Source organism: Prionailurus bengalensis, chromosome B1 (assembly GCF_016509475.1).
Source record: "Prionailurus bengalensis isolate Pbe53 chromosome B1, Fcat_Pben_1.1_paternal_pri, whole genome shotgun sequence".
Taxonomy (NCBI): Eukaryota; Metazoa; Chordata; class Mammalia; order Carnivora; family Felidae; genus Prionailurus; species Prionailurus bengalensis.
The window spans coordinates 16,519,565-16,535,111 of NC_057344.1; the positions used below are offsets into that span (position 1 = coordinate 16,519,565).

The 15,547-nt window shown below is 39.8% G+C and overlaps 1 protein-coding gene across 47 annotated transcripts in view; it reads right to left on the reverse strand.

The window, feature by feature from the left end:
- The window catches only part of SORBS2 (sorbin and SH3 domain containing 2), a 355,465-nt gene that overhangs the window by 93,001 nt on the left and 246,917 nt on the right, over positions 1-15,547 (reverse strand). For 36 of the 47 annotated variants that reach the window (XM_043559221.1, XM_043559040.1, XM_043558993.1 and 33 more), the window contains exons 3-4: positions 9,265-9,314; positions 4,548-4,640 (exon numbers count right to left, since the gene is read on the reverse strand). The exons of 4 other annotated variants lie outside the window; for them this stretch is intronic. In XM_043559221.1, the coding sequence (XP_043415156.1) occupies positions 4,548-4,640; positions 9,265-9,274 (103 nt within the window). In that variant the 5' untranslated portion in view covers positions 9,275-9,314. The remainder of the gene's footprint in view (positions 1-4,547; positions 4,641-9,264; positions 9,315-15,547) is intronic. 7 more of the 47 variants (XM_043559174.1, XM_043559183.1, XM_043559194.1 and 4 more) reach the window with 2 other exon arrangements.

The window sequence follows — 15,547 nt, forward strand, 5'->3', positions numbered from 1 at the left end:
GGAGGTGGAAGGTGCCAGATGCTTGGAAGTACAAGAGGTATAGACACAGTGAAGGGGAGGAAGGTATATTTAGAGCAGATTTGAAGGATGCTTGAAATACACTTTATCTAATTGGTCGTTTGTAGAGGGGCAATTCTGTTTCTTCTTACTGGTGACCATGCTGGAGATTATGGAATCTACGGGGGAATAAACATTAAGTGCAAGACTCACAAGATAGTCACTCTAGGTTCAACCAGAGGCTTCCCTCTTCCCCTGTATTGGGCCCAGGGACTTCCAAATGAAACTGTACGTATGCTACAGGAAATGTGAGATATTAATAATGGCGAGCTTTTCAAACTGTACTCAAATTGAGTTCTACTCAGTTGAACTCAAATGAGTTCTACTGAATAGCCCTGCTTACCATGGTAGACACAAGTGTGTAAAATTATGAGCAAGGAGAAAGGAGAAAAATGGCCATGGATTAAAACTTCAGGATGAACCCATATGTTAATGAGTCTTATGTTAACGATTAAAGTCTACTCTTAAGGGGGTGGTCTCTTAAGGACATTCAAATGTACAACATTTGTTTCTTTAAAATAAATCCGGTTGTATAAAGCTAATACATCAAGTCCTGATTTGCTATTTTATCATAATTTTTCAGAGACACTGAAAGATAAATACCATCCCACGTGAATACTGTTCACCGTAGCCTTGCTTTTATTTAATTTCTGCCAAGAAAGCTTAGGAAAGGGAGGGCAAGTGTGATTTGGAGCAGGTAACAGAAAACGTCTTGGAACCATGTCAAATAAAGAGAATATAGGGTTTTTTTTTTTTTTTAAAGGTCTAGCATGTAAATGATTTGGCAGGTTTGTGGGGGAAATGGTTTTTGCCCAGTATCTTGAGCGTGATTCATGATTGTTCATTTGTGAAAAAACAGAGCTTGAATTCCAGGGATCAGAGATTTTAGTTTCTAATGTTCTTTATAGTTGATGGTCATTGCTTCTCTGGAAATTAAAGAATGAGTAAATGGGACAGATTTATCATTCCCTGGCTCTTTTGCATGTGCATGTAAATAGGGTGTGTGAGAATTAAGAACTACAAGGTCTCTTCTCTGGTACAACGAACACTCCCTGTGTCCAGGCAGAAGGTGGTGGACACTTATCACAGAACTTGTTGAGGCATTCGTGGCTCAGTTCGGGGATTGGGCTGGATGCCCTCAAAGGTCCTTTCCAATTTGATGATTGCACCATTACGATGTTTATGTAGCTGTGTTTGTGGTACCTGTTATATCATAATCTCTCCCCTGAGGTTTTGTTTAAATTCCTTTCCACTGGTATGCTATATTAGACATTATAAACTATACTTTTGTGAAAATTATGATGATTTTAATTCTTATAGTTCCTTTCTTTAGAGGGTTCAAATGCTTTGCAAGAATTAATTAAACATATTAATTCAAGGCAACTAATTGAACGCCTACTGTGTCTCTAAGTGCTGTGATAAGCCTTTTTATTTATTTTCTTCATTTACTCTTATTTAATTCTGGCAAATCCTTGTGAGTTTGGGAAATGATTATGTTCTCAGAGAGGTAGGAAATGTGAAAAAATTTATTTTTTCTTGGTTTGTTTTTTGGTTTTTTTTTTTTTTAAGAAAGGAAACTTGAAGTCCAAGCAGATGGAATTTCCCAAGGGTGTATGTATAATACACAGGTGGTGTTGGTAAGACCCAGTTTCTTACCACAGTGGTTCAGTCCCAAAGCATAACACCATGCTGGTGTTATCTTAGACTGCCACGCATTTTGGTAAAATAAAATGTCCTTTGAGAGGCTTATGCTATCTCTATAGTCTATAGCCAACATACTTATTGTTGTGGCTCTAGCTTAGGTTGAAAATCTCTGTGTGCTATGAATTGCCCATTGGGACATTACTTCTAAAAGATAAAGAGAAAGGCACTGATTTAAAGGACAAATAGTTGATCGCTAGCAGCTCATACTGACTCTGTGACTGAGCAGGGAGAGAGAGGAGCTTAGAATCTTTTGCAGAGGTAGTCTTTTACTTAAAGGTTGTTTTATTTTAATAATACCTAATGTAGTAAGTACTTACTAATCCTCTTTTGATTCACAAAAAAACACTATGTCGAATTAGTTCTTGTGAAGGCTACCACATCATGTTAAGAGGCATAAAAAGAGGCTGATTTCTTTCTTCAAAGCGTAATTAAAAGTTCCTTGAGAAAGGAATCATGTCTTATGTGTCTAAGAAATACAAAAGAGATCCAGTTTTAATGTAACAATGAAAAGCAAAGTTCAGGGGACTTCATTCTCTAGAAATCTTACTCCTACTGATACAAAATTAAATTTTTTTTTAATGTTCATTTATTTTTGAGGGAGAGAGAGAGAGAGACAGAGCATGAGTGGGGGTGGGGCAGAGACAGAGAGGGAGAGACAGAATCCGAAGTAGGCTCCAGGCCCCGAGCTGACAGCACAGAGCCCAACACGGGGCTTGAACCTGGGAATGGTGAGATCATGACCTGAGCCACGGTGGGAGGCTTAACCGACTGAGCCACCCAGGGGCCCCCTAATGATATAAAATTTTAAATGGTTGGGGCACCTGGGTGGCTCAGGTGGTTGAGCATGCAGATTTGGCTCAGGTCATGATCTCATGGCTCGTGAGTTCGAGCCCTGCATCAGGCTTGCTGCTGTCAGTGCATAGCCTGCTTTGGCTCCTCTGTCCCCCTCTCCCTCTCTTGGCTCCTCCCCCACTTGCACTCCCTCTCTCAAAAATGAATATTTTTTTAAAAAGTTTAAATGGTCCAGAGCCATTGCATACTCTTATTACTGAAGATTATTTCATATTCCTAAAGTACTAAATCTTGTCCATTATTTGGATTCTGAAGCATTAAATATTTTCTCCTAAATCGAATGTTATGAAATTGATGGTGTTCTAGTTTTGAGTCTCCAAAATGGCAATCTCTGTTTCAATATGCTACTATTCCATTAGTAAACTTTTGTAAATCATAACAATCTGGCATTGTTAAAGTAGTGCCACATTCCCTAGATGGTACCCTCAGATGGTCCGCGTTTGAGCAGCTTGGGCCAGAATTTTACTTGGTTGAAATGCCAGTGGCATTTGTGGTTAGGCATTCCAATCACGTGCTGGCCCTGGAATTCTATTTATTTACTTATTTACTTAACCAATCAATCAATCAATTTATTTATTTATTTTCCTATTGCCCTTTCTTCCCTTTTCTCTCAGGTATCCAACATAAACTACACTTGAGTTTTTCTAACATTTTTCCACGCTCATATACACAGGAATAAACATGTACAAATACATACACGAAGATCTCTCTTAACCAAAATGATGTCATACTACATACTTTGCAATGAGATTTGCGTTTAAAAAATGTAATATATTATGGAACCACCTGGACCAGTATTTAAACTTGTACATTGAAATACACTTGTGACCTGGAGGTGGTGGTGGCTAAGAGTGGGATTCGGCACGTGAAAGCTTGTTTTTTCCCTCAACATAGCTGAGTACTTTAGGATCAAGTGGCTTTAACCAAGGACATTCTCACTATAATTAACCACTAAATGTATGTGTATTAAAGGCACTGATATGCAGAGTATGAATTAAAATTATCTAAACACTCTCAATCTCTTTCCAACTTCTCCCGAACTTACAAATATTATAAATAAAAAAACAAGAAACCCCCACCAACCAACCCACAATCAAGCCAACTAACCAACCAGCCAACCCACAAACCAGTCACAATAAGGTCTAGGCATATTTCAGGGCCTACAGACACTGGGGGTGCTGGGTTCACTTTCACCTTCCGCAGCAACAGCCCCTCTCAGGGCACGTTGTGCCCACAGGCTTAGGTGAGTCAGATAGACATTTGTCATCCAGAGACCCACCTCATTGGATGCTGACATATCACATTCTCAATGGCTTTCTGCAGATATTTATATCTGAGGGTACCAATTAATCTTATTCGGATCAAGACGTTTAAAATATATATTGGAAGGGTCTTTGGTGACTGGATTAAAGGACGTTTTAGGGTCTTTTTCAAAACTATTATTCTATCATATTGTTTGCAACCTTTGGTGAAGAAGTGAATTCATAATGATTCAGTTTTCTGAAAATCCCTCTTCCTGACCCCGTGTCCCCACCACCTGACAGTTTTCAGATAAAAAGAAAACAACTAAATCATGTGGAAGTTATCTTAACTAAATATGATATTGCTTTAGTTCACGTGGAAAAAAAAAACTGAATTCGTTATTAACACTTGTAGCTGTTACGCAACACATTTTTGTCAGGTGACTGTTGTTTTTAATTAGATTTTTAACATGCTTTTTGCAAGAGATCAGTTTCGTTTGGCTTTTTATTTTTAGAATAAAAACAGTCATAAGGGATAGGAGCTATTCTTGAGACAAGAAAAATAAGAACTCGTAGGGCATTAGAAAGGTATTTACAGCCACTTTCATCATCCACACAGGATAATTCTGGAAGGAGAGAAAGGTCAGATAAAGCCAGTAGATTGTGACATTCTGTGAGTTAGTGATATTATACCTGCAGCCAATAGGTTTGGAGAACTCTGAACTCTCTTCACAGATGTTAATGTAACAGACATGGCAGCACGTTTGCGAGCACACCCACCGCTATCTGAAAGCAAAAAAATGATATAGCAGAGGCCACAGCAAAGGAGAAAGCACATGCAGTATCATGCATTTTCAGGTGGAATGTGCCAGACATCCAGGAGGAAGGTGAACAGCCAGAATGAGTAACCATGGGATACATCTGAAAATTTCACACCCACCCCAAACTAAGACGAAACAGAACCAAACAACCAGGAGTCTGTTTTAGCAATAGATGCCAATGCTTTAGTGAAAACACAGATTTTACACTTAGTATATTAATGGTTTTCTTTAATGAAAACACAAATAGGGAGCTCAACTTCATTTGTACCATTTAAATTCAATTCATATTAAATTTATAAGCAGTGTGAGTAGCTTTTGGAGTTATGGGCAGCCTGTATTTCAGGACTGAGACGTGTGATATAGTATGTTTTGTATCCATCATTTAGGTTTTACTGTATTTTAGCCATTTATGGTTCCTAAAAGTAGCTTGAATCACTTCTTGAAGTAAAAGTTATTAACTGATACAGGCATGGTCTATTTGTTCTATAGGACTCATAAAGAAACATGTATCATCTTAGAAATTCTCTGTCTTCCTATTTGGAATCAAAGGCAATATTGATATATACAGGATTGAAAGGACCGATGTTTAAAAAATTAAATTGCTTTTATACCTTTGAACAATATATATGATGATCTATATACTTACACTGTATGGAAATCACAACATGAGATAAAATAAGTGAAAATGCATCAGCTGTTTTTTTTGTTTTTTTTTTTTTGTTTTTTTTTTTCAACGTTTATTTATTTTTGGGACAGAGAGAGACAGAGCATGAACGGGGGAGGGGCAGAGAGAGAGGGAGACACAGAATCGGAAACAGGCTCCAGGCTCCGAGCCATCAGCCCAGAGCCTGATGCGGGGCTCGAACTCACGGACCGCGAGATCGTGACCTGGCTGAAGTCAGACGCCCAACTGACTGCGCCACCCAGGCGCCCCTGCATCAGCTGTTTTAACATGATATGAGAAGTTCCGAGTAGCAAGACTTCTAAAATCGGAAGGTTCGTGTTCTAGTTAGGAACAGATTCCAATTTCATTCCCACATTCCTTTGTATATGGAATGTGCAATAAATAGTTTTGCTCCTTCCCCGGGAATGAAAACAACTGAAATTGAATTCTTTTTGGAGGTTATAACAAGAAAAACAAATCCTATAACCACCACTGTGATAACATCATCATTGTATATTGCCACAGGCTAATCTCGGTTTTTTTCCCGTTCCTTTATTTCTTAAAGAAAAGGATGCACTTTGTTTATGGGAAGTGAGAGAATTTAAGAGAGCTCGGAAGTGAAACTTGAATTAACTATTGGCAAAACCGCAAGCAGTAAGATCAGTAGAATTTACAAGTGGTGGAATGATTCCCACGTCCAGCTAGAATTTCTTGAATATATGTTGAAAATCACGATTTCCTAATGCAGGTAATAACTGGAGCCGAAAAATGAAGCAACAGAAGCGAAGTCAAATCAATCAAAGGCCAAACATAGAGAGACACAAATGGTGGAAACATACAGTACGAAAGATACCAAGAGGATTTTAGCAAATGGCAAAAATAAATAAATACATAAATACATAAAATCTACAAGAGAGGAGTGTTTCGGATTAAATGGAGGCAATGTCACTGAACGTGTGCTGTATAGCAGCTATGAGTGGTCTAAAAGGATCGTGTAGTCAAGGGCGTCGAAAGCGGACACTGACCTCCGGGAAGTTTTATCTTCTAGTTCTGTTAATTCTGAACATCTGAAAATTTCAAAGTGAGGAGACTCGGGGTTACTCCTTCAGCCCATGGTTCCAAAACTGCGTGCTGAGGCGCCCCGGGCCCCATCAGGAGCTTCACAAGGGCTTGGGAGGATATTTTGTGTTCTTGAGGAGAACACAGCGATCCCTATCAGACACTGCATGAAACTACTAGCCTGAGCTAGTCCCATTTTCAACATAGTCAGTTGTGTGGTCTGCCTTTAGATGGTATCACATCTTTGAAAAGCTGGGTTTTGGTGATCGCTGCGGCAAAAAGCAAGGACCCTCTGAAAATAATTTGGGGCCAGGAAAAGAGAGTGGTGATGTACACTCCAATTCCACGGTCTGAGAAGTTTTGTGTGCGTCCAACAGGCACACACATCCCATTAGTAAGTAGCTGTGGTTATAAAGAATAAAAAAAAAATGATTATTTTTTTAAAGTTAAAGCGCATTATTTTTTCAAATTGCTTCTCCGTTGGTGGAACATGGGTACTTATTAAGTTGTCTGCACCTACTGCTTAATAAATAGAACCGTGAAGTATTTCTTTTGGCTTGAGAGGATGGCTAAAAATTCCCAAGCTATGTCGGCACTGTAAAACCAGAAAGTGTAGGAACCTCTGGGTTAAACTGTGTCTGTATTCTAAGCTAAGACCTACATAAAATGACGTGAGAATCCGTTTTTTATTCACCGTCTAATAAAGAGCTCCCCTCGAAAAGCTGAGACACCTGTGAAATTGCTAGAACAGAAAAATCTATTGTATTCTGTATCTACTTACTCATGTGTTGATACTTTTGGCTCTTTCTTGAAGATGTGTGTGAGATCTCAAAGTGAGGATGCTGTCTTTAGTACTGTGGTGTTTTAAACAAAAGGGTCCAGGGGCACCTGGGTGGCTCAGTTGGTTAAGCGGCCGACTTTGGCTCAGGTCATGAGCTCGCGGTCCGTGAGTTCGAGCCCCGCGTCGGGCTCTGTGCTGACAGCTCAGAGCCTGGAGCCTGTTTCAGATTCTGTGTCTCCCTCTCTCTGGCCCTCCCCTGTTCATGCTCTGTCTCTCTCTGTCTCAAAAATGAATAAATGTTAAAAAAAAAATTAAAAAAATAAAAAAAAAAGGGTCCAGTCACTTCTAACCCACTTTGTATGCATATGTTGGAATATCATATTTTGTATGCCTGTATGTGTGTAAATTCACCCAGATAAGCAAAGTAACTTTGCAAATCAGCATTCTATACAGAGCCACACTCACTCCTTTTAAATGAGAGCATGCTTTAGAGGGGGTTGCATTCATGTAACAGACTTGGAGTGATAACTTGGCTCAAGTACCCCAGAGACCTAAACAAACGCATGAATTTCTCCCTGCCTACTTTACTATTTAAGGATTGAATTCCAACACTAGGAAGATTAATTACTGAATGCGTTGTAATGAATATGGCATATTTAGTATGATCACATATTACACCTCCGTCATGAATAGGGTTATACTATAAAGGCAAATCAGCACTCCACAAGATGAAGGCTATTGGGAAGTTAGATTCAACTTTAATCCGTGAGGAGATGCCTGCAAAGAATTAATGAATATAACCTCCTCAAGTGGGCAGTTTGCTGGAGTGACAACTCTCACACCATGCCTTCTCCTGTTCAGCTGTGTTCTCTCTGTTCTATTTGCTTTCTTCAATCCTTTTGCCTTGTAATATTTCTCCTTTCATTTCCCATGTCTAACTCTCCCACATCGGTCCCACATCTCCAACTGTCCAAATGCCTTTACTTGGTTCTTCTCTAGGGTTATCATCTCCCTTGATTTCTCAGCTGTCCTTATATGTTTTGACTGTCTCCAATATCCTCATCTTGCCTGTTACTCTCCACATTTATAACTGCATTTTTGGGGCCCGGCTGACCCACACTTTTCTGAGGTCAGTTAGAGCAGGTTTCTGCTAAGGGGCAACCACAGGATCACGGACAGAAAGACAAGTGTCCATATCTCTACACTTGATCTAGGGATCGGATATTGGTTCTCACCAATGGTTGTTAATCGTCCCTCAGAGTATTTTGCTAACACTCAGAGATGGCAACCAGGCAAGCCGCTTGATGTGAGAAAATATCTCGGGCCACCCTTTTCCCTTTGCCACGGAGTAACTGGCTAGCTTTCCAGGGGCCACTTGTGGAAGGAAATGGCATTATCTGTGAACACAGGTTCCAGAATTGCAGTGAGAAAGTTGTTTTTCAGAATCAGTTGATAGCCCATATAAAAGTGTCAAGGGGGCAAAGGTGAAAATAGAACTCAAAATATTTCTACTGTGGAAAGAAAATTCATATGTACCTAGCATGTGTCGTAAACACTGTCACAATTAACGTGTATCATTACATAATACAGAGTTCAGAGACCTCGGTGTTGTTAAAGCTATTTGGAGATAGTGTTCTCATTCTAAAAATATAGTACTTATGACTTTATGTGTATTATGTCTAGAATAATTAAGCTGATCTCACACGAAGCTTTGGCACTCTGTCTGCTAACATCGTTCACGTGAAGTGTTTACAAACGGGGGACTTTGAGTATTTTCTACTGCAGCAAGTTGCCTACGAATTTAGCCTATTTTAAGTGAGAAATTACAAATGTACGCATCAAATGATACGCTACTTTTTCTAGGGCTTAGGAACTCCTGTTCATTTCAAGATACGATCATAGAAAAAGGGAGTAAGAGTAGGTAACAAAACAGAAAAGTCTACTTCTGATAGCTATAAGATTGGAGCACAAAAAACAGAGAAGTCAAGTAATGAATTTAGATGAATCAGATCAGCAGAGTACTAAACTTAATGATTTAGGGCCAAGATGATTTTGAAAGGGTCGAAACTAACAGAAACAGCATACCTGTATTCATTTTGACCTTGGAGGGTTTGTTATTAAAATCTTCAGTTTTCCTGTAGAAAGAAAACGATGCATTAATTTGCTCACTAGTATGTGGAACAAAATACCATGAACAAGTGTTTTTGTTTTGCTTTTGGTGTACCTGGGAGTTAATAGCACATTACCGTTAGTCTTATTTTAAATCGGGGTGAATTCTAAATCGGGGTGAATGTATAATTCTATTCAAATTAAACTTCAGTTACTATTGGTCCTTGATCATAAACATAAACTTAGGTTTTTGCTTAATGGTGACCACTAATGGATGAAAATGGCGAGGAATTCAACTGTGTTAAAAATTAAATTTCTTTCACAAACATTTATGCTAAGAGTTTTTGTTTTCTAAGCCCCAAAGGGCCATTGGTTGTTAAGCGTCCTCTTCCAGAATTTTGAAAGGTAGTCTGGTACTTTGAAATCATGACCTTGCATTGTTCAATTTATTACATTATTTAATTTATTTTGTTTGAGATCATGACCTTACATTATTTAATTTATTACTGGGTCAGTTTCTTACCAGGGAATAGTTAATGAATTGAGCATATATTTTGAGGAAACAGTCAAGAAAGATGAGATGCACCTATTTTTTCTTCTTAAGACACGGGAAATATAAAACCTATTTCTGTTTCAGTACCTGATGCTGTGGTTCTTCCCAATTTAGTATTTGCTGTGTAGCAATTGAGGTTAATTCACTAGAAATGGTTGGTGGAATGTTGCCGGCTGCAGAAAAAGTTTTGAGATATTGTGCATTATTTTATGTCGTGTGAGATGACCTAGTTCTTTCCCTGGCATATTCTTTCAGCCCATTTTTAGAGTTTCTTACTTCTCCATACACCAAGACCAAAGGGGAAGGACGTGCTGTCATAGGAAGCAATTCTTTTAAGAGCGAGAGCTCTGAAAGAGAGGTTTACCCCCAGCCAACCTGCCTTTGCTCCTGAGTTGGATGAACACAAACTTTTCCAGCCCCCATATATTCGGTTTCCAGGTACGTCAGCACTCTCTCATCTGATCACTTAAAATACTTATTTAGACATTATGGACAAGTGGGGATAGGCTGAAATGAAGCAGTCTGTCATGATCTGTCAAGAAAGACTTTTGATAAATACATTTTCCCTCAGTCTCTGCAAAGAGCACCAAATGAACTCCCTGTGTTTCTTGTCCCTGCCAGAGTTCTTGCCTTCTCCTCCTTTCTGACCATTTCTCCTGCCCTCATATGGTTGGCTGTGTTCATCAGCTATCATTGTCTTGCAATACGGCCATTGAAGTTCACCTCTTCCAGAAAGCCCGGTTTTGTCCATCACTACTGTGAAATTATAAGAACAAAATCAAAATGCAAACACCAGCTAAGTACAATGATATGTATCTTCTCTCCCAGGACCTGGAGGGGCGGGGAGAAGATGGTGAAATATATAGCCTGGAAAAAACACACTTAAATCATAGGAGACTTAATTATGAACCAAGAGGAAAAATATTTCCTTTTGTTGAGAGAGAGAGAGAGAGAGAGAGAGAGAGAGAGAGAGAGAGAGAGAATGAGAGCACCAGCCTGGGAGAGGGGCAGAGGGAAAGAGAGAGAGATATTTAACCAGACTCCACACTCAGTGCCGATCCTGACGCCAGGCTGGATCCCACGACCCTGGGATCATGACCTGAGCCTAAATCAAGAGTCAGAGGCTCAACTGACTGAGCCACCCAGGCAGCCCCAACAAGGATTTCTTTTTTAATGATTAGCTTAACTTCCGAATACCTTGGTACTTGGTAAATACTAAAGCAGCAAACACACAGAATGGATAAAACCACAGTAATGATATTCCACCCCACCTCATTTTTTAGAACTATAAACTGAAAACAATACAGATGATAATATCCTAGTTGTGTAGTTTTTGTGTCACCTGATCGTGTTGGGTGTCCTATTCTTGCCTGGAGCTGCCGTGCCCAATACTGAGTGACTAAATATTACAGTGAATTTTACAGTGAAATTTCACAGGCCAAGTGATTTTAAAAAGTGAGCGAGGGAAACTTCACTCTGATGGATTTTCTCTCTTCGTTTTCCGTGCACACAAACGCGAGGAACGTGCTCCCCCTCCCCGTCCCCCCCTTCAAATGTGGCCCTTTGCGAAGAGCTCTACTCGGTAGCCTCAACATGGCCCGTATTGAAGAGACGCCAGAGAAGTCAGGGAAGAAGGCAGTGGTCAGTGCAGGAGCCTTGAGAAAGCTCCATCAAACATATTTATTTTAATCTCTCGGTAGCAAAACTCTTAGTATGTTAACCTTAAATGGATAAAATAAATGGAAAAGAAAAGCCTCAGGGGATGTCTGTGACCAAGTCAGAGGCAACTGCTAAAACAAGAAGGGATAAACAGTCTCCAGAAGATGAGGACTGTAAAGGACAGACATTTCCCAAATTGTACTTTATCACTCCTTTTCAGAACACTTTATGTTGAAACCTGTCCTAAGTTTTTATTTATTTATTCATTTATTTTTTAACATTTATTTAGTTTTGAGAGACAGAGAGAGGCAGAGCATGAGCAGGGGAGGGGCAGAGAGAGAAGGAGACACAGAATCTGAAACAGGCTCCAGGCTCTGAGCTGTCAGCACAGAGCCCGATGCGGGGCTCGAACCCACAAACCATGAGATCGTGACGTGAGCTGAAGCTGGACATTTAACCAACTGAGCCACTCAGGCGCCCCTGTCCTAGTTTTTGAATTGAATGACAAAGATTAGTGTTTGCCTTGGAACACTACTGATCGGGAAAGAAAACAAACACAAGGAAGGTTCACTCTCAGAATACAAAAGCTGCCAATATAAATTAATAATGTTTTCACTCTAAGCTAGGGAACTAATTGCCAACATTTGTTGTTTGAATTCAAATGCAGATGTTTACAAAATATCTGCCACTCAAAAAGTAAAATAGGATGAGCAGGAACAAAGAAAGGCGCCACAAATCCTTGAGATTTTCATCTTTAAAGTGATGTATCCTGTTGCTTATAAATGTAATTTCGTGAGGTTTTTAGGCTTCTCATTGTTTTAGATGTCAAAATGTAAAATGACTAACTTCCTGATCAGGCAAGACATTTTCCACGTTGTGAAAAGAAGAGCCACGGGTGATTGAGCTTTCCAGAAGAACCTGAAACCGAAAGGCTTCTTGGGTGACTAATAAAAATGCATGATTCAATTTCCATGATTTGTACTAAACCCATTAACAAGTCCACAACTGAGAACCCTCTTTAGACAATTTAAGCTAAAGCAAATCTAATCTCTTCTGTTCTTTCCTGGAAAAGTGTGTTTGATTGTATTTACAGAACAAGCATAGATTATTCTGGAAAGCATCAAATTCCTAGAGCGTTTGCATGCTACGAGGAGAGACAGTATTTCAAGTATTCTCCTAAATTGGAATTGAACCAGGGCCAAGAGAGTGAAAACTGATGATAAAATGCAGACCACCTTGAACCTCAGCAAATAACCCACAGAGCAAAGAACTCTGTGCATTAGTGTCAAAATGATTTTCAACAGGTGGTGGGGAGCTGTACTTACTTAAGTTCAGTTCTTGCCAAAGTTTTATGTAAAAAACAACTTTATATGTATACTAAGTTGTATATAGCAACCTATTTGTTTTGGAGTGGGTCACGGCAGCCTTCTTTCCCAATATGCATCTGGCAATAGATTGGGTTTGTTGTTCATGCTTGGGAAAAACGTGACTGATGAGGGAGTGTGGAGCAAGCTGAGGGCAAAATACAGGCTCCCCTCCCCCCCGCCCCAGGTGAAATATGTGTGATATTCCTCAGATACTCCTGGCTACCCAAAAACAAAGGAAAGGGGTTTAAGTGTTTGCCATGGTAGTGTAGGAAAGGCAAATGAAATATTAAATTCCCTTACATGCCTGCAGCCCATTGACACGTCCTTGAAACTGGCAGAGTGACCTCCCTCTAGAAGCTCAGCTGCCTCAAGGATGACCCTTTGCCGGGGGCAAAAGAGAACCTTAGCTTAACATTATTCTAACCTCCAGGATCCTGTAAGTCTACTTCCTTTATCTCAACTGCCCCAACATATAGGCTGGCAATCATACTCCAAGTTTATGGCCCCGGGATCTAAAGGGTCTCGTGACTGAGGTTGTATTAAACGGTAATAAATGGCATTTCCTTAGCAACAGCTAGTCCCTCAAGGTCCTGGAAACTGTGCTTCCAGAATACCTTAGAGACCGACTCTATCCCTGACCCCCTCCCAACCTAAGAGCATATAATGAGTTACTCCACACAAGCCCAGAGCAACTCTTCCTGCCCACCGGGTCCTGTCCCTGTGCTTTAATAAAATCACCTTTTTGCACCAAATATGTCCCCAAGAATTCTTTCTTGGCCTTTGGCTCTAGACCCCACGGACTGCACCCCCCCCCCCCAAACCTTCATCAATGACCTTGTGTCTGTAATCTTTTAATTCTGCTTGAGTTTCTTTTGATGATCTAACGTCCACCTTTTTTCTTATGGATCAGAGCAATCTTTATTCCCAACAGGCATATAACAGTAGATTGGCTAATTTAACTTTTGAATGAGGGTCCTAAGAAGATGTTTGATTGTTCGGGCTAAGACACCAACATGACTTTGTGCTCATAATCTTGTAATTCTCCTTGAATTCGCTTGTTTATCAGGTATCCTATTCTGAAAGAAGCAGAGGCAAAATCCTTTCCTCAAGTTTGGCCAAGAATTCTGTGTAAGTCATTTTATTTTTGTAGACCCAAATTCAAGCACCAAGAACATCTATAAAACTATAGGACTAAATTTTAGTTCAGCTAATGTGAGAAGTTGCCCAAAATATTTTCCATAGAATAATTTTAATCCAATAATCGCTAGGGTTATTTTGAAATTGACCTATTTACAATTCAGATGTTACTTAGAAGAAAGGACGCACAGTCTAAGTGGTAGGAAAACATTGAGGGATGTTAGATTCTTTAGAGACATAGTTTAAACACTAGAATACAAATGATGCATGCTGAGGTTATGCACCAGATTTTGACCAGAATTAACTTTGGAATGGATCATGTGTACCATTCTCTTTGGATAAACTATTGAGTGGCCAATGCGTGTCTGGCTCTGTGTCTTTCTTTCCCTGGCAGTGGTAGGATTAGAAGTATTTTTTTTTAAAGTTTTTAATTAATTAATAAATTTATTTTTGAGAGAGTGAGAGAAAGTGCAAGCAGGAAAGGGGCAGAGAGAGGGAGAGACAGATTCCTGAGCAGGATCCTCACTGTCCGCGCGAAGCCTGATGCAAGGCTCCAACTCACCAACCTTGAGATCATGACCCAACCCCGGATCAAAAGTGGGATGCTTAACTGACTGAGCCACCCAGGTACCCTCCCCCCCCTTTTTAAAAGGGATTACAAGTATTATTGTTATTCTTATTTTTAATGCTTATTTATTTTTGAGAGAGAGAGAGACAGAGACAGAGAGACAGAGCACGAGCAGGGGAGGGGCAGAGAGAGAGGGAGACACAGAATTCGAAGCAAGCTCCAGGCTCTGAGCTGGCAGCACAGAGCCCAGTGCAGGGCTGGAACTCATGAACCACGAGATCATGACCTAAGCGGAAGTCGGACGCTCAACCGACTGAGCCACCCAGGCACCCCAGGATTAGAAGTATCCTTAAGTGCCAAATGATTTTATTTTTCAATTGCAATCAAATGACTTCATGTAGGTTGATTACAATTTATCTTTTCTGTCAATGTGCTGTTTTGAAAGTTTCACAGGAAATACCCCAAGTAGATTATTTTATCCTTTACAGTCTCTGCATTTAGAAAGATAAGAATCCACCTCAAGCCCTTTTCTGAATGGGTTCCCTGAATTGACAGCTGGTATATGACACTGACTCAGAGGCTCCTCGGACATCACAGTTGATAGTAAGGTCATGGTTGTCCATGTTCAGCCTTCAATAACTAAAAATTCCTCCCAACGTTCCCCAGCTAATGGTGCCTGAAGATGAGTCCTTATTATTCAAGAGCCAAATCATCCACAGCATTTATATGCGAACGCTGGGGTAAGAACACATTCAACATCATTTCTAGGAATAAGGAGAGATCATTACCATGAATAGTGAAGAACAAAGAACATGAGGTCATTGATGATTTTTATAAGAATATACAATATATTTTTAACAAAATTTAACCAAAACATTCTTTTATATCAAATATCCTGATACCTGGAAAAATTTCCTGAGGAGGAATAGCATGTTTAAAATGGAAATTAGCAATCTTTCTTTTGAGACTTTACAA